Genomic DNA, 19,749 nt, shown 5'->3' on the forward strand with positions numbered 1-19,749 from the left:
AACTCCGTCAAGTATGTCATTGTTTTTATGCCATATTAGACTCGTTGTGTTGATGCATTTTGACCTGCTTCACACCACGTGCTACAATTTTCCACCGCAACACACAAACTTCCCCATTCACTCAGTGCGATATAGTTCCACATCGCTTAGGATTTGTTGCTGCGCGTTTGCGCAGTGTGAAGGAAACAGGAGACCAGCTGCACAGGCAGGCTGCGAAATGAGAAGCAGGTGATCGGTTTGTGTGATCGGCAACAAGAGACCGTGATCGGCGATCACCGATCATACAGTTTTTCACGGAAATCGGCCGATTATGATCAGTGGCCGATCGATTGGCACACCTCTAGTATTAACCAAAAATATTCCCAAATAATCCTCCCATTGCAGACTTATTGTGTGGTTTAAACAGTATGATAATTAAAGATAATAATACCAATGTTCCGGCTGTGACTCAGTAATTTTGGCAGAAATGGTTGAGGGTAAAGATCACGGCATGCCATTTAAAACTGAACTCGAGTTTTCTCGAGCGCCATCGAACAAAGTGGTTCACATTTTTTTCTGAAGTCGGGTCACAAAGCAAACTGACAGTAAACTTCCTAGGATGTCAAATGTAGCTGAGATTTCTGCTGTTGTTTTGTATGAAATCTGTTGGTACATGCCTGAAAACACTAAAATATAATTCATGTGTCCATCTGTTATCTCAACCCTCTCATCCTGGCAGGGGTCGCAGGTAGGTTGGTGTCTACCCCCAGCAGGCTGGGGTATCAGTTTTGCTCTAGTATTTTCTGGCTGGACTTTTGTTTTGTGAAACTTCTTTTTTTTTTAAATTTATTTATTTTTTTTATTGCGCATCATGGCATTTGGCGCAGAAGCATTTCCCAGATGATGCATGGCGTCTCATCAGCTGTCACTTCACATGACAGTGGAGTATTTTTAATCTAATAAGATCCTGACGGGGTAAAATATTCAGTGTCAGTCTTTTGTTCAGTCCTTGGCTCCCTTTCTGTCTTGTGCTCTGTTTTGCGTGTTTTTTGTAGATGTTTGGTAATCTTGGAGCACAGAAAGGGGATGATATGCTTGTAAGAGGCAGAATCAAGGAGTTGCACAGCTGCAACGTGCCATGTGCTCACTTCACTCCTTTGTTTTTTTTAAATCTCTTGTTTCTTAACTCAGGTGTGTATTTTCAAGAATTTTGCTGTTCCTAAAATGATTTGATGGATTATTTTGACTGCTTTTCTCATCCTTATCTTATGTTTTATAAATGTTTTGCCCTGAAAAGCTCTCTTAGACTCGTTTTATTTTCCGTTACATCTGTAGCTGCGTTGCTCCCAGTACATGAAATGCTTTCACAATAACAAGAATGATTTTTTTCTTATTTTCTATTTTTCATCGTAAGAGTGAAGCCTTGCTTGGATTCTTCTTCTTTTTTTCTCTTTTTTTGTAAAGTCACATTACAAACGCAGCATTCATTCTTTTCAATTGAAGCTGTTTGTGATGAGCAAAAGCAAAGCAGCATATAACGGTAAAAAGGAAAGGTTACACGGTTTTCAACATTTTTAACTGATTTAAATCTGAAAAGTGTGGCATTTGTTTCTGGATTCAACCCCCTTGAGTCGGATACTTTAAAGGACGATCTTTGCACATCTAGAAATAGAAATGAAGCTGCTATTCTTTATGAAATAGCTGCTTGGCAAGTTGGCTGGAGTGCAACAAATATTTTTAACACATGTTCTCCAAATAATTTAGGTCTGGGCCATTCTAAGACATAAATATGCTTGGTTCTAAACCATTCCATTAAAGCTATTTAATCTCACCAATCTCGTTTACTGTAATTAAATTACGAACGGGTACAAAATAAATCACATCTGATGATCTGGATTATAATTAGGAGCAAAAGTGACTGAATATATTTCGATACAAGATTTTTCTACATTCAATGCAAAACTGTGTTACTGTGTATTCTATTGATGCCACTTTACATTTACGTAACTACTTTGTCCCTGGAAAAATAAAAGTATCAATTTGTGATTACAGAATACCAAAATTTGGTCTAGTACAGTGGTGTCCAAACCTTCTGGCATTAGGCACAAAATTGAGTTGAGAGAACTCCAGGACCACTTTCTTTTTTTTTTTAATTAATTTTTATTTATTTATTATTTCTTAGGACTTTTGGTGTTTTTTAAAACCTCTTTGATAATATAGTAAATGAGCAATATCTTAATTAAGCAAAGTAGTCTAATATTTGTAGAAAATGAATCTGTCAGTGTTGATCCAAAATATAAACTGGATTTTGGAAAGTTGCAGCATTAAATAAAAGGTAAATATTTCCCAAAAATTGTTTTAGATTGATTATTTTAATAAATTTTATTATTATTATTTATTTATTTATTTATTTTACACTTGGCAACAAATAGGCAGCGCTTGCTGGTTTTAGCAAACTGTAATCAATGAAAACAGACAAATTGTTAATAAAAGAAAATACTTTGTCTTGCATCTACATAAATAAATGTTTAAGAAGATTTTATTTGTCTGTGAAAATCTTTGGACATCCCTGGTCTAATATGACCAAAAGTGTCACCTTGACTACAAGGTGACAACATTTCAAACTAGGACTACCTTTTCAAAAACACTGCAAGCTGATAAACGATGAAGGCAGATATGAAAATACGGTTCTGCAATGAGTCATTGCTTGAAATCGCTGCCTGCTTTCGGTTCTTTCTGACATCAGCCCCATTTTCACAAATTAGTTGAGCCGTATCAGTGAAATGAAGATGTCTGCATCAGATATGCTCTGGTAATTCACAAAAAGCTCAACGTGTCACTGCGCCGCCGCATCAGTGTGTGCCAAACAAGTCCCCATGACAGAGTCAGCAGAGATCACTTCACAGATGCACTCCAGTTCAGCTCCGTGACTGCTGCTGTCGCCTTAGAGACGCATCAGTGGCAGGTCAACGCCAAAACCTCCCCCTCCGCTCCCCACCCCTGATCCCGGCTCTCCTCTCGCTTTACTCATAACATCGAGGCAAAACGGAAACCGCATCAGGGCCGTCTTGGAACCTTTTTTTTCCACTGGAAATAATGTCTTCCTTTTAAGATGCTACTCCCTTAAGCGAAGCGATGAGTCTTTGGGTTGTCAAAGCAAAACTGTTAGGAAATAATCAACTGTCATTTCAAGGCAACCCTTCGCAGGCCCGAGCCTATTTGCAGCGCGCCGCTTTTCCTCTCAACCCCTCTTGTCCTGGCACATTTTCACTCCATCCGTCTCTCTCCCGTCTGATCTCGTCTTGCGTTGCCATGAGTGACGGGGAGATGCTTTTTATTTCCCCGTTGGTTGACGTCCGTCCAAACATTGTCTTTGGTCATTGCTGTTGACTGAAAGGGGACGACTATTTTCTGCCTCTCCCATCTCCTCTTGTTATCCTAAATTTACTTGTTTTGACCCATTTTTCTCCGTTGAGTCAGTCACGGGCCCTACCTGCCACCATTCTGTCTGGGCTCTTGCAGGATGACAACACATTGCAGAGACAGCAGAGCAATGTGATTTTTTTTTTTTCAGTCAAATTTGCATTTGGACGCTTTCATATGTTCTGCTTGTAAAAATGGCTAAGCCTTTCTGTTTCAGGAAAGAGTTTTGGCACCTTCTGACATATCAGACATATCAGTCAGTTCTCTAGTTCTGTCTCTCTCTCTCTCCCTCTCTCTCTCTCTCTCTCTCTCTGTCACTCTCTCTCTCCCTCTCTCTCTCTCTCTTAATGTGCGCCTTAGCACGTACCAACAGATGCAGGTTTCCAGATTGTCATAGCCTGAGGTTATTTGTTGAACAAAATTTCATCTGGACAACAATGTATAACCAGTGGCCTAATTTTGTCACCACTGCAGGCAGTGAGTCATGCTTAAAGTTTTAGACTTTAGTGTTGATTTATAGCAGCATTGAAGCATATCCATGTGTTATCAGATGAGCTATTTCCAGTGAAACCTGCCGACTGCTCTGCCTCTGCAAATTCAGGCACCTTTAGATGCATTGTCTTGACATTTTCCAAAAATTTTTTTTTTTTTTTTTTTTTTGCTCTACAAAGAGAAAACCATGTGAAACCTCACTCTGTTGTAATTAATTAACATGGCCCGTTGCCATAAAAAGTTGCAAGCACGTTCATGCGACACGGAAACTTTGATTTCAAGCAGCCTGAGCGTCTTATCTCCGGAGCAACTTCAGAACTGATCGAAACAAAGTTAAGCTGCTGCTGCACTTGCTCTTATCTCGCCTTATAGGTTGGCATATCTAAAACGGAAAGAAATGGTGCTGGTTACTTTTTTCCACTTTTCGGGATGGTATCACCTTTTAGTGTTTTTTTTTTTAATATATTAATATTATCATAATTTCATTTTCCAAACCGTTGTGTCTGACTGCCCTCAAATGGGTTAAATCAAACATATCTGAGGGAATATTTGCTGCACATAGAGACGGGAACTGCAAAATAATAAAATACGATGAGAAAAGGCACAATGGGGACTTTCGCTCCCCAACTTTATGCAGGATGCACGCTAATTTTCATCTTGTACATTCGAAACCTAACAAATACGGCAGTGCGAAGCCAAGGCTTTCAGACCTACCCACTGACCAGCACTCCCTTAGGTAAGTATCACAGCTTGTCGTCACTTTGTAAAGCTGCCGGAGAGACTTTCACTTCTTGTTCCAGAGCATTTTGTGCATCATTTCCAACCACTGCCTCTTCAGTTCAGTGAGTTTATAGGCTGTTCTCTCTTTACTACACCTCTGAATCCGTCCGTTTCGGAAGGGCTTTGTGTGAGTCATAGCTTCTGCAGAGGCTCGCAAAGATCCCTCTCGCTTCTCGAGCTGGTTCAGTTGAATTTGTTTGATTAGTTTGTAGAAAACGATCTCTGTCAATGGTGCGTTCTCTGTCGACGTGTACAGTGCGAGTCGCCACGCCCCTTGGCTCAGTGAGAGGTCAGTTACATGTCCCGCTGTCGGTACGATTCAGCGCTGATGACGGATCTTGACATGTGCTCCATCTGTTCGGGCACAAACACGGACTCAGCTGTTAGTCACAATGGACTGGTATGACGGTTGCGCTTGGTAATGAAACGGGAACGCAGCCTGTAGCTGATTTTATTTTCCAAGAGCAGCAGGGATATCTGAAATTCTGTGCCTACTGGACCCTTCCTGACTAGATTAACCTTTTCTCCCTCTCTATTACTCTTTTATTCTTCCTCCCTATCGCTGCATCTTTCTCCCTTCCAGTCTGTGGGCTTCTTCTTCTTTTTCTTTGTGCCTTCGCCGTATGTTGGCTACCTGTTTGTCAGATGATGTATAGCGGGTGCAGAGGCAGCACGGTTCTAGTTGGACCTTGGAGAATTCGACAACCCTCCCTCTCCGTTCCTTTCCTCCCTCTCAATCGCGCGAACCTGTGCTCTCGGTACAGATTCGTCTACGGACCAGTATTTGAGGTCTGTAGCCGGATTCAAAATGTGGCTTTAATGAATAATCCACTGACCCATCCATCGATCTCCCTCATCTCCCTTTTTTTCTTGTTCTTTTTTTTTTTTTCATGTCCCCTCCACGGTGGAGCTGCAGTATCAGTCATCTTTAGGAAAGCAACCCCGCCCGGGGTGTTCTCCCTGTCACAATGACAAACTGCTCTTTTTACCAAACGGAGAGCAAAGTAAAAGTTTGCCCCAACATAATGGGAATTTATAGATGGTTGACATAAAATGTGTTTGAGCAGATGGCGTTGGTTAATTTAAACATTTGAATTTTCTATCTAATTTGTGTGTGTTTGTGTGTGTTTGTTTCTTCCAGGGACTTGGCAGTGATTGTGGCATCCATTGCCTACAACACCTGGTTCACCAAGCTGTACTGCAAAGACATGAGAATAGTAATGAAAATTTATTTTTTTTTCTTCAGATATTTATCCATTCCAAACCCTTGTACCAGATGCTGTGATTACCTGGCCTAGACTTATTAGATACTTATCGCTGGCATTATTAATAATTTTATTAATCATTTGATTTTTGGTTTTCACTGTATAATTGAACAAATAACAAAACAACAACATAGAAATATTTCTAAAAACAAGAATTACATAAAACAATTTTAAGTCATTTCAGATTTTCTCTTTTCTACTCAAGGCCAAAATTATACATACGGGCTTAAATATGTACATGCAGCCCACTAATATTTGGGTGGGGGTTTTCAGAGGCTTCAATTCAATTTCAAATCCAGTTTTAATATGTCAAGTTTATTTGTGTAGCACATTTCAGCAACAAGGCAGTTGCATCATGAAAACATCAGGCACTCATCAATTATGAAACAAGCAACAAACCTGAGCTCCAGGGAGCCGGTGTAAGGACCTTAGGACGGGGGAGATGTGCTCCATCTTCCTGGTTTAGTGAAAATGCGACCAGCAGCGTGTTCTGGATCAGCTGCAGCTGTCTGGCTGTTTTTAAGTGAAGACACTGTTGCAGTAATCAGGGCGACTAAAGATAAACATATTTACGAGTTTCTCTAAATCTTGTTACAACATTCGTCTTCTAAGCCTGGAAATGTTCTTCAGGTGACAGAAGGCCGACTTTGTTGTCTTTATGTGGCTCTGAATGTTCAGGTCTGAGTCCGTCACCACACCCAGATTCTGGGCCTGATCGCTCTTTTCTAGCTGCAATGGCTAAAGCTACGCTGGAATGTTCCTCTTTAGGCCCAAAGATGATAACTGCAGTTTTGTTTCTGTTCAGCTGGAGAACGTTAAGTTAATCCTTGTATTTTGTTATTTCATCCATCTTATCTAATGCAACAGTTTTACTGCTGGTAAAACAGACCCTTAGCATGATGCTACCACCACCATGCTGGATAGTAGGTGTTTGTTTAAAAGCCTGATTAAAACTTCACATATTCTTCTCGTCATTGTAGCCAAACAGCTCAACCTTTGTCTTGTTTGACCAACTTTTCTCCAGAAGGCATCTGTATTGTACGAGTGAGTCAATTTGAGCTTGAACGTGTCAATTTTAGAGTAGCGCCTTCTTTCTTTCTGCACAAACTCTCAGAGTCGACTCTGAACAGTGGCACTGGCGTTTTGGCAGCTTTCCGGTTGAACATCCACAGTTCCTTTTATCTGAAGGTGACAGACTGGATGTAATGGCTGAAACTGGGGCACAATAGGTAGTTCCAACATAATCACAATCACACATTAAAACTGGTTTTGGAATTACTAAAGCAGGTTGGAACTCAGCCCACCTCAAGTCCAATCAAAAGTTGGTGGGTTAGCCTTAAAAGGCAGGTCTTTGTAAGGAAAACAGACAATTTAAATTCATTTTCCAGTTTTGCCAAGAAAAGTGATGAACCATCCAGCAAGAAACATGTCGGTTCTGATAAAAAGTGTGTGATCAAATTATATTTCCTAAGGATCTGTCCAGGAGACTGCATTGTGTCAAATACAAACTTTGGTGCAGATGGGTAAATAATGTTAGTATTTCTGAGGAATAGAGCCTGGCCTGTTAGTTTAAGTAAGATAAAATCTTAATGCGGCAGCCTACAAGGACATTTTGGACAATTTCATGCTTTTAACTTTATGGAAACAGTTTGGAGAAACCTAGAGCACAAAACAATGTCCATGAAGACGTGGATGATTAGGTTTGGGGTGGAAGAACTGGACTGGTCTGCAAATCCAAGACCTCACAAAACACATTCTGTGTGAATTAGAGTTGAGACTGTGAGCCACTGCTTCACATCCAACATTGGTGTTTGACCTCACTGTTGCAATTACTCAGAGTTGCATGTAAGCTTCTGATCTGAATTGATTTTTCTCCTCCAGCCAACGTTTAATTGCTGTGTGGGTGACTCATATCAAAATGTTTGCATAAAATCATGAATTATGTGTCATTGATGCTGTCCTAGTTAATACACACACCAACCTGAGCCGCTCATTAAGATTTTTTTTACACACCTGACGCTCAAAGTCGAAGCCATCGCTGCGTTTCGTAACTGTGATTTACACATTAAAGTTGAGGCATCTCATTGAGCTATTTTTAGTAAGAAGCTGAAAAATCTACATTTTTCCTGCTCTGTGGAGATTTTTTTTAATGCAACTGTTTTGCAGTAAGCGAAGCGGTACCGACGTATCACGTTAGAAAATGCATTCGTGCACAACGGTTGATTATTGAGACCATTCGAGGAAGGAAGATTCAATTTGAAAAGCAAAGGCTGAAGAGGCGCGTTCCAGCTGACTCACTAAGTCTTTATTAATTATTTATAGTGCTCATGGTTTTGGGTTCATACTGAGAGTTGCTTTAATTTCATACGTTTGCCATAAAACTTGAACTGATTAGATGACCAAAACTCTGCTTTTCTTGTTCTTTAACTTCTCCTCTGGAATTGACATTTTTAACTTGACCATTTTTAACTTTTAACTTAACGAAATAGCTCAAATAGTTTTATTTAAAGTTTTGGTAAAGATGAAATGAATTGCATTTTGATTTTGCTGCATATTAATTTCTACTATAATTCTCCATATATTGGTGCTTGACATATCTCAGTTTCAGCTCTTTAGGTTGCGAGGAATAAATTTCTGTAATAAATAAAAAGCAATAGTTGTCTGGAAGGGGATGCAAATGCAATTAGTTTTTAACTTTTCAGATTTTATTTTTGCTTAAATCAGAGGTTCCCAAACTGTGGGGCGCGACCCCTAGGTGGCCAGCAGATGAAATAACAAAATGGCCGTGCCATTGCAGGGGGTCGCAGGAAGCGGTATGGATGAATGGAGGAAAAAAAAAAAAAAAACGATGAAGGCTGTGCGTGCTGGGAGGGGCATTTGAATTTGACACACATCGTATAACCGGAAGTCCGCGCCCCCCCTGCTCACACACATTGTTCAACTAGACAGCAGGAGTCTAACTCTCCCGATTTGTAATCCATAGGGGGGGGGCCCAGAAAATGTTTGGAAACCACTGGCTTAAATGAATGTACATTATGGAGATAAATCACTCCCCTCACACTAGTTTCTGTATGTGCATCAAGGCCGACTAGGTTTTATTTATTTATTTATTTTTTTCCCCACCAGAAAACCTCAGCCACAGATTTTGCTTTGCATTTTTCAACAGGGGTCAGAGGTGGTGGACCAGATTCTGCACACGGTCAGCAAGTCCAACAGTCTGGAGGAGCTCACGCTGGAGAACGCCGGACTTAAAGCGTAGGTTTCCACTTCCCTGAAAAATGACCAGCCTACCCTGTCACCTCTTTTAGCTGACTCCAATTTAATCTCTTCCATTTTCTCTTGCACCTTTACCACTAAATCACTCCTTCACCCCTTCTTTTCCCCCCTGTTCTTTTACTCAAGCCTTTCTCTCTTTCCTCTTTTATCCCCTCTTGTCTCGCCTCACTCTCCTCCTTTTCTTTGATGGCCTGACCTTTCCAGTCTCGCCTCTTCTCCCTCTTCCCCGTCGCTCACCTCCGTTCAGCCTCAGTCTTTCATCCAGCAAAGCTCCGTTAAAGCCTCCTGTCTGTCTTTTGATGGCGAACGCAGTGTTTATCTGCCGAAATCACTGAGAAATCACGAGCAATAGCTGGCAGGACCATCCACCTGCGGGGCAATGCTGCTAAGACTTAGCAGGGCATTTTTCTTATTTAGCATTAATTGAGATGAATTTGCTGCCTCAGGGAGAAATAATTTACAGCCTCATAAAGGTACAGGGTTTATATTTTCCTGGCAGTGACGCTCTGAGTGGGAAAGGCAACCGACTTTGTGCAGTAGAAGTGCACCAAAAACACTCCTGTCCTCAACAAACAACAACAACAAAAAAAGATATTTTCAATTGAATAGTGAAATTATATGTTGCATATAAAGTCACGCACTAGCATCCTGAATTTAGTTTAATTTGGGAGTTGAAAAAGGTATTAAATGAGAAATGCAACACAAGTAGTGCTCATAGTTTATTTCTATCTTTTTTTTTTTATTATCTTAGGTTAAACCTTTGCTTTAGCAAAAATAAATCAGTCATGCCACATAAACAATAAGCAAAACTGAATTTGTATTCCAGATGACACCAATAAGTTTCCTTCCACATCTTTAAAAATGCCTAAAGATTTAGGGTTGCTGTGAGTCACTGGATGAATATTTGGTGGCATAACCCCATGTTTCTGAGAGCCGCTTCATATCTGTGTTGCATGGAGATGACTGACTTCTGGCGCCTTTGATTGGACAACATTCCACAGTTCCTCCATTTCTGAGATTATCCTCAGAAGCAGCATGTGTGAAGTCATTCCTACTAGTTTTCTATTGGGTTAAGGTCTGGGTATTGGGCTGGTCACTCCATAACATTACACTTTGAACCCAAGGATTTTGCTCACTCACTGGCCAGTTTGAGGCCGTTTTCTTGTTGACTCGCCCTTTTCAAAAGCATTTTGCAAACATGACCTCTTCTTGATGGATTCCAGCTGATCCCCAGTCCACAAAATGCAATAAATAGACTCAACAACACTGTATGAAAAACATCCCTATAGCTTGTTGCTGCTTGCAGGTTGTCTCTAAAACCCAGAATGAATTTTCATCAGCACAGACAGACCGTCTGCACAGCATCGCATGAGATTAAATAAAACCACGCAGCCATGTTTTGCAAAGCGCTTCAATACATTCCATATCAATGGCAGTGATGCCCATGTCTATTATGAATGGCCCCTCCAAGTGGTATTGAATCTTTTGACAAATCAAGTACCCACCTAAAAGAATCAAATTACCTACATCAGACCAAATGTTTGGATGCAAGATCAAACTGATCCTTAAAGACATGCTTAATATGTTCACTTCACCATAAGATCAGCTATTGCATAAATATTCATGTGTCAGAACACAGATCTTTCTTGCTTTGCTTTTTTTTTTTCTTTGTCAACGTGACCTCCTCTGACTTTAACAGCAGCATTGCAAACATAAATATGCAAACTATTGCTCTCAGGTTGTGCAAATTTTCTCAGACCTAAAACAAAGCCCCTTTTTGTCAACACGCAGCGATGGTCTGGCAACATTAATGCTTACCTAAAGGTGAACTGAGGACATTATGCTTAGCAATGACAGAAAAGAGTGTGATGCGCATCCCGGAATCCTCCAAATTCACGCCGGATTTTAAGGCATAGTGAAAAGGAATTGGAAGTTGCTTCCAAACTTGTGTGGTTTGCAATGCACGCTTCAGATCGCACATCCAGTGGCGTCTTGCTGCTTAAATTTCTGTGGTGCAAAAATTAGCATAATAGACTCTTGAATGGTTATAGGAGTTTTTATATGTTTTATTTTATTATTTCGACTTGCCTGGAAGTTTTTTTTTTTTTAAGCCCATATTGTATAATTGATTTGTTATGGCACTTGGGGATAAACGATCTATACAAAAGTGTTGGCAAACAACAACCATGAATGAGCATTAGTATTCACTCCGAGTTCAGTCTTTGGCCAGCAGACAAATATAACTTCCAGTGACGTCCGTCCTTTAAGCTCTGTGAGAAATGTTTGATCCTTCGATTGCCATGCTTTCACCGTTTTGAAAGTTTCAACCTAATTCCCGTTTTTGGCTCGATCTAAGTTTTGTTTGTATTTACCGAAGTGATTGAAACTGGAACTAAATGGGGACAGTAATCCCTCCGCAGGTGGGTCAATACGAGAAATGCCAGCGACAAAAGCGGGAATTGTTTTAACGGATACTTGTTTGAGGAGAAATGTTTAAAATAACAGAGTTGACAGCCATGCTCACCTTTTCCATATTTTAGATAAGATAGATTTTTAGACATGAAGAAGTGCTAGTGTTAAAACCACTTTATTACAAATGCTTTGACCTTGTGGATGTGGGGAAAAAAGTGACCTCAGAAGTTCAGCTTAATTCAGTTGCTGAAAGCAGGAGGGAACCCACTGCTTTTCCAGGGAATTCAATTTCCTGTTTCTCCTGTTCTCTCCAGGGATTTTCCACAGAAGATGGCGTCGGCTTTATCAGAGAACCCAGCCTCCGTGATTCACTCCCTCAATCTGGCTCATAACACACTTGACAACCAAGGTAGCGACTCAGTGAACTCATTCTCCCTCCCACTGACTCCTCTCTGCGGGCACATCCTATTGTTCTTTGACTATTACTTGAGCAAAGCTTTTGTTTGCTTTCAAAGAACCCTGAATCAATCACTGTCCTTGCAGCTCCCTCACTCTTGGCGATCCTCCCATACACCTTTCATTGTGTTTGATTATCTGCGCTTCTCATGATAAAAGGCTCTTTCTTTTTCCTTTTGTCGTCACAACTGAAACTTTTTTTATTTTTTATTTTTTTACGTGTAGAAATAAATTGCTATCTTATGGTGCATACACAAGTGATGAAGACAAAGGAGTAGGACATGGGAAAATGATCCTATTCAGATTATTTTTATTTTTTACCACAACACTGAGCATCACCAAAAAATTCCAACTCCTTAAATAAAAGCATAAACAAGGTCATAGCACACTTTTAAAAAGTATTAATGTGTTTCTGCCATTTTACCAGCATGTATAAAGCCCAACTAATATATAATAATTAGGCACCAGGCGATTATGACATTCTAATTTTATGACAGTCTTGAGTAAAAATACCACTACAAGATGGTGTTAAACAGGGGAACATTTAAAGAAAAAATGCATAATATAATTTTATAACAATACTAAATGTTGATTATTAAATTTATGTTCAGTCAGTCAAGTTTTTTTGTATAGGATATTTCAGCAACAAGGCAGTGCAAAGTCCTTTACATCATAAAAACATAAAAATAGACATGAAAACAACGAAGTCATCAATTAAACCAGGAACAAACATTACATTCTGTCGAGTGCCATCATCATAATCATCAGTGCGCTTTGAATATGTTGGTCAATCTTCCACTTAACTGTAAACATGTGGGGCTTTAGGCTTGATTTAAAGGAAATCAGTGTTTCAGCTCTTTTGCAGTTTTCTGGAAGTCTGTTCCAGATTTTGTTCCCGAAGCTGAATGCCGTGTCTTCCTGTTTGGTTCTGGTTCTGAGGATGCAGGATAGTTTTTTTTTATATATCTATGCCTTTATTAACTGTTATTTTGACACAACTTTAAAATTAGCCCCATATTTTATAAACTCATGACAGCGACCCGCTAAAGAAATGTGTTTATTTTAGCTAACATTTTAAAGTCAGAGGTCAACCTGAAAATGTAATAAAATTTGAAGTCAGCCCTCTAAGAGATTATTGTGTAATTGCTCTTATAGCAAGTATTCTTATTTCTCTAGCATAAAAACTAAAATGAACACATATAAATAAAACACTGAGGCTTGTTGACAGTGTTTTGAAGCACCCCCCAAAACAATTCTCTTTGCTCTCTGCTTTTTTTTTTTTTTTTTAGCACATTATTTTCTTTGGAAATATTCAAAAACACCAGTCTGCACCCTATGCTAATTAAGGTTTTAGCTCATAGATGCGCCATGTTTCACCTACAACCAAGTAAACATGCAAGTGTAGATAATATCATTATTGTAACAAACATTAAGAAGGAAATCAAGCAGGAAGTAAGGGGCGAGTTGACACAGCTGCATAAGCGAGAAAAATCAACGCTTCAGCTGTTCTGTGCTCTGAGCTAGCTAGCTATTAGCTAACAAACCATTTTCTGACTTGTTATGCTAGCAGGTTAAAAGATCCAAGCTAAAACGGTCCAAGTTAACACCACCTGTTAACGTTGTTGTCGTTTTGCTCTGGTTTAATTGACTCGATATTAACGGCAGCGCATTTGACCAGTTGTTGCTTTCACGACTCTCCTCATAACGTTGTTTTGTTTAAATGAATTTTGGGAGCCTCTGCCTCGGGTGACCCTGTGATCTCGCTGCCTCGGCTGATCCTCAACCCGTTCTAATCCCTCACAATCTATCATCCTTGTATTGCTTACCCCTACAAGGAGACACTGTTGAGCTTTGTGTTAAGCCAGAGCCAGGCTTTCGCACGCACGCCACCTCCCTCATTAGCTAATTTATGTCCCCACCCCGACACCCTCTCTCCCTCCGTCTGACACTTGTCACTTCCACTTGCCTCAGTGGATTCCTTGCGCTCACACGTATCAGCCTCCCTGGTGTGTCAGCGTGTGTTTATGAGTATTGACAGTGTGCAGGCCTTTTTATTGTGATTACAAATGCAACACAGCAGCAGCCACTAAATAAGATGTATGATCACAAAAAAAGCTAAGGATCACACAGGGATCCTGAGCATAAAAATAAACAGATTTTTAATAAGGAAGAGGCTTTTATGTGTCCATCGTGATTGCTGTAGATTAAGGGGGAAAAAAAATCAATTGAAACTGCATTACGTAATTTGGCTTAGCACATGATCTGCGTCTGGCTTCATCCACGGCATGTAGAGGAAAACAGAGATAAAAGTCATTTGGCACTCGCTTGTATGCATGTTTATTTTATTTGATGATTTAAAACATAAATGCACATTTCTCTTTGAAAAATATATTTTTAGCTGACAGTCTTGTCCATCAGTCTTAAGTATTTTTGTGATGCCTTTATTAATTCACTGTTTCTTCCGTATAAGCAGGTACATAATTGAACTTTCTCTCATTTTTAATTGATTTATGTCAGGTTTTCAACACACGCTACTTGGCATTCCTTTCTTTTTTTTTTTTTCCTGTTTTAAATGTTTAAGGAAATATTTAAATTGAATAAGTCAGCCCTCTCTCTGTGTATTATTAGTCATCGTTTTTAATAAATGGAGGCCCTTTCTCATCTTTTCTCTTTCCCCTCACCTCTCTGTCTTCATCCAGGAGTCTCCAACCTAATTCAACAAGTCTGCCGGCTCAACAAAGGTCTACGACTCCTGAATCTCTCCAAGACGTCTCTCTCCTCCAAGGGTAGGCAGAGCAAGGCCTTGAGCCTAACCTTGTTCACTGGGACATTGCTGAGCTTTCTTAAACGTAATGAGACGTGGCACAAAGTCGAGGGTGGAAGAAAAGGTCTGTTATTGATCTACAGCAATGCCTCAAATACTTTTGGTTTGCCCCTTTTTCGCACAGATCAACAGACCCGTTTTACGCATGACTCATCTTCAAAATGATATTGGGGTCAGAATTATAAGCAGTGTTTATTTATTTATTTTATTTAATGCCTACATGCGATTGTATGCGGTGCCCCAGTTGCTTTTATCCTCAACAATACGACCGTCCTCAAACAAAACCGTTGATTCAAAAGGATTATATGTGTGCGAAAGCAAATCCACATATATTCTTGTTAATAGCCCTCTTTTTTTAGATTATATTTCAAGCCATTTTTTAAATCTTCTATAGCATTTATATGTATATTAATTTGGCATTTATTATCTTCCATAGAAATATGCTAAAGAATGGCTGCAATGATTGTTATGAATAAAAATAACGCACCTTTTTAATGTCATTCATAGTTAAATGAGGGTTTAAGCTGCATTGTAACATAGATATGTTTCTATTTCTGACTTAACAGGCTTTCAGATTAACTATAAGACCAGTTTTTTTTTTCAATGTAAATAAATGACACAAATGCAAGAAATCAAATGAAGGAAGAAGAAACACTTTTTCAAATATTTTTGTGTATTAAACTAGTACATAAGGTATTCCTAAAAGTACTTTTGTTTTTATTTATTTATATATATGTATATATATATATATATATATATACATATATATATATGTGTGTGTATTTCTGAAATTACTCGAATAAATGTAAGTTATTAGATCTTATCCACCTTAGCTTAAATAATTTATCAATGTAATATGCATATCAACATTATGTGTTGCTACAGATAGTAAGTGCCTAATAAATAAAACAAAAAAAGTTCATATTCTGTTATTCATTCAAATTTGAACAATCTGCATTAATAAAAATGCAAATATTTGCCTATTTGCCAAATTTTTTCAAATTATAAACTCAGCCTAAAGGGAGAAACAATGTAGAAAGCCTACAGTTATTGATTCAATAACTTTCAGGTAGCAATGATTTAAAGGAATCTTCCTTTCATCAACCTTTCATTCATCTCAAAGGACGAAATTTTCAACCTTATCTGTGAGTTACGTCATCGAGAGTTTAAATTCAGACACACTTTGAGTGAGATCGACTTCAGCCTTAAAAAGAGAAGTTTGAGAGAAAAAAATATACAACTGACATCTGGATGTGTCATACCAAGAAAGACAAAAAAGGAGACTCCCTAATGGGTTATACGTTTTCCTAAAGTCTTAGCATTGCTTCAAGGTGCCAGGAAGTTTTTTGTTTTTTTTTGCTTTACAATTCTACCAACGCATTTCTTTGACCTGTCACGTAGCACCTTTTGTCTTCTTTCCGTAGTTCTGACTATCAGTAGTTAAAGGTTCTTTTTCTAACTTTGCTCGGTGTTTCACTATGGGAATCACCTCAGCGTGACCCAACTACGGAAGCTCCAATGACATCACGTCTGTCCGCGACAGACAGGTTGAGCCGTGACTGTGGCCCACCATCCAATATCATGGCCAACCTACCCCTCTCAACTCATTCTCGCTTTCTTCCTGTGTAAAGAACTACAACAAAGCTCCCTCAGGACATTCAGGCTAGCTTGGCTTTGCTTAACCGTTCTTAGGCGTTCCGAAAAGGAAGACGCCGCTGGACACAGGCCTGGACTGTGCTGGGTAAGTGCTTCCAAAGAAGCATTTTCTTTTTCGTTTGAAGCAGCTCCCCACCAAGGGCTTCTCTAAACTCGAGATTCAGGGCATGGGTGAGTTGGGGCTGGCTGAACCCCCAACAGTGGAGCCTTCAGTAGCTTACCACCTTAATCCTAACCGCAGATCTGTGTCAGCATCTTCAAGCATCTCGCTTCCAGGTAAAATAGATCACCTCACTGCATCTATTTACCAGCGGATGTACAAATATGCTGCACAATCAGTGTGCTTGCTTAATGCAGTTACACTGTTGTCAGCCTATCAAAGTGAAATGTTGGAGGAGATGGGTCGTCAGCTGGACTCGGGGACACCAAACCCCACCCTTTGGGATGAGATGTGTGGTGAACGATCTTATCCTACGCTCCTCTAGAGGTGCCGTTCAAGGTTGTGGTCGTGTCATGGGACTGGCAGTCTCAGGGGAGAGGGCCTTATGGCTAAACCTGTCAGGCCTAAGTGACGCCCAAAAGGCTGAAATTATGGATTCAACCTATGACCCATCGAAAGGTCTATTTGGCCCCTCCCTGGAGAAAATGAGGGAAATAAGTACCCTCAGAAAACAGGAGGGAGAGGCTTTCAACCTTTGTTTGCCTCGTAAACCTAGCCAAACTCCTCCACCAGGACCGAGACCTGGCTTTGCAGCTGCTGCAGTGAGAGGACGGCAGGGTGGACCTAGGGCTCCAAGAAGGCCTGCCGCACAACCTCCCCAGCAAAATAAATCTGAGAACCCAAAACCATGGGGTAAGCGGCCGCTGCAAAAAATCGTCCATCTTACCCCATGGAGGGGAAAAAGAAGCGGGCCACCTAGCCCCTGTCTTTTTTCCACAACTTCTTCCTCGGAAGAGAGGGTTTTCAGACAGCAGAGCAAACCTCTCTGTCCAGTGTTCAAATTTTCCTGTGGTTCCCAGTTCATCAGGAGTCCTGTTGAATTCTCTCCCTTGTGTTAAGAGAGAGGAAATTTTGAGACAGACAACGCAGTGTTTTCCAGCACTTCAAAACTGTCATGTAACACTTCATAGCACTTTGTCAGTGTCACCAAGCACTCACCAGTGCCCCCTCACACATTTTTCTGTTCTGGGGGAATCAAGGGAAATAAAAGAAGCTTTTCTGCAACCAGGCATGTTGCAGAGGGCCGGAAGCCCCCCACAAAAAAAGAAAAAAATTGCAAAAATAAATCCATGTCATCCCCCTCTGTACCCAACAGAGGGAGCTGGCGCTTTCTGCATGACAGCAGAGTTCAGCAGTGCAGAGGGGATGACGTCACTCATCATGGCGGACCCCTTCTCTGCTCAGACAGAGGAGTGGCGCACATGTGCAGTCTCCCCATGGGTTTTGACCACGATTTCCAGGGGGTACAGACTGCAGTTCGCTGTGAGACCTCCGAGATTCAAAGGAGTGCTCGTTTCAGTGGCCAACAGGGATTCGGTGCACGTCCTGGAGGACGAGATCGCATCCCTGCTAGCCAAACGATCAATCAGAGTAGTGCCGGAAGAAGAGGTTCATCAGGGCTTCTACTCACGCTATTTTCTCATTCCAAAGAAAGACGGCCTATCATTACGACCCATACTGGACCTGCGTGTGTTTAAACAAACACTTACGCAAGTATACATTCAGAATGTTAACACACAAGACTCTGTCGCTCCATTCGTCCGGAGGATTGGTTTGTAACCATCGACCTCTCCGATGCATATTTCCACATAGCCATTTACCCCCCTGTTACGGTCCGCACAGGACACACAACATAATGAGTCCAGACCAAATTACATAAAACAAAAAGGGTTTTATTTAATCCAAGGCTGGACATAGAGGTACTGGGGAATCGCGGCAAAATAAACAAAAGAGTGGGAGCATTCACGAACCAGCCAGCAGTTGACCGTCGGATTCGGGCCGCTCCCCTCACCCTGCCTTACCGGATCACTCGCCCTACAACCAATAACCGGAAAACTTCGGCTTGGCCAACGATCCCCAGACCTAACAACACAAGAGGGAGGTTAACAAACAAGAAATAGCACCAATGGAGCGGGAGCGAGGCTCTGAGACACGCCACCAACCAGGAGTACCTCCAAACTTCCTCGCTCCTCTGGTGGGTGGGGCTTGATCCCTTTAAACTCTCCCCAGCCAATCAACTGCAAGAAGAAAACAGCAATTAAACAGGGATTCATTCACAACAGTGACAGGAGCCCTTCACACCTCCACCCCTAAATGCTGCATGGGGATTTCAGCACACCATGCAGCATCAGTAGTAGGAACGGGACAAAGCGTCAGCCAAGATGTTATCTTTACCCTTTATGTGCTTTACTTCCAAACAGAAGGACTGAAGATAAAGGGCCCACCGCATCAGCCGCCGGTTGGAATTACGCATTTGCTGAATAAAGACGAGCGGGTTATGATCGGTGTAAACAACAATCGGGCCACTAGAGGAGCCCACATAGACCTCGAAGTGTTTCAAAGCCATTGTCAGCGCCAGTGCCTCCTTCTCTATTGTAGAGTACACCTTTTGGTGTCTATTAAATTTCTTCGAAAAATAGCACACAGGGTGTTCTATCCCATCTGCACCGCCCTGCAAAAGAATCGCACCAGCTCCTGTATCACTGGCATCCACCGCCAGTTTAAAGGGCACCGTGGACACTGGTGCGGCAAGAACCGGTGCACTACTCGAGAGCTTTAACGCACTCAAACGCATGTTGGCACTCCAGGGACCAATTGAATGGAACCTTTGGACTCATCAAGTCAGTGAGAGGAGAAGCGACGGCGGAAAAGTTCTTACAGAAACTCCTGTAATAGCCAGCCATTCCAAGAAAGCGCTGTAACTCACGTCGTGAGGAAGGAATGGGAAATGATGAAATGGCCTCTATTTTTGAACCCACTGGTCTAACGTGTCCATTACCCACCATTTTACCCAGATAAACCACAGTGGCACGACCAAACTCACATTTTGCGAGATTAACCGTCAGGTGGGCCTCATTTAATTTCTGAAACACAGTTTTCACCTGTTCTAGATGTTCCTCCCAAGAGTCTGAATAAATGACAATGTCATCTAAATAAGCTTCACACCAGACAAGACCTTGTTTACC

General features: G+C 40.9%; 1 protein-coding gene across 1 annotated transcript in view; it reads left to right on the forward strand.

The window, feature by feature from the left end:
• The window catches only part of LOC106962770 (leucine-rich repeat-containing protein 16B-like), a gene marked incomplete at its 3' end in the record, with an annotated part of 62,025 nt that extends 43,774 nt beyond the window's left edge, over positions 1 to 18,251 (forward strand). Inside the window, exons 9-14 of the mRNA XM_015057383.1 lie at positions 5,816 to 5,891; positions 9,106 to 9,194; positions 11,942 to 12,036; positions 14,783 to 14,971; positions 16,600 to 16,648; positions 18,025 to 18,251. Coding sequence (XP_014912869.1) covers positions 5,816 to 5,891; positions 9,106 to 9,194; positions 11,942 to 12,036; positions 14,783 to 14,971; positions 16,600 to 16,648; positions 18,025 to 18,251 — 725 coding nt within the window. The remainder of the gene's footprint in view (positions 1 to 5,815; positions 5,892 to 9,105; positions 9,195 to 11,941; positions 12,037 to 14,782; positions 14,972 to 16,599; positions 16,649 to 18,024) is intronic.
• Positions 18,252 to 19,749: the final 1,498 nt, after the last annotated feature.

Source organism: Poecilia latipinna, unplaced genomic scaffold (genome assembly GCF_001443285.1).
Source record: "Poecilia latipinna isolate Pla-1442-1.1 unplaced genomic scaffold, P_latipinna-1.0 Scaffold1458, whole genome shotgun sequence".
In the NCBI taxonomy this organism is placed as follows: domain Eukaryota; kingdom Metazoa; phylum Chordata; class Actinopteri; order Cyprinodontiformes; family Poeciliidae; genus Poecilia; species Poecilia latipinna.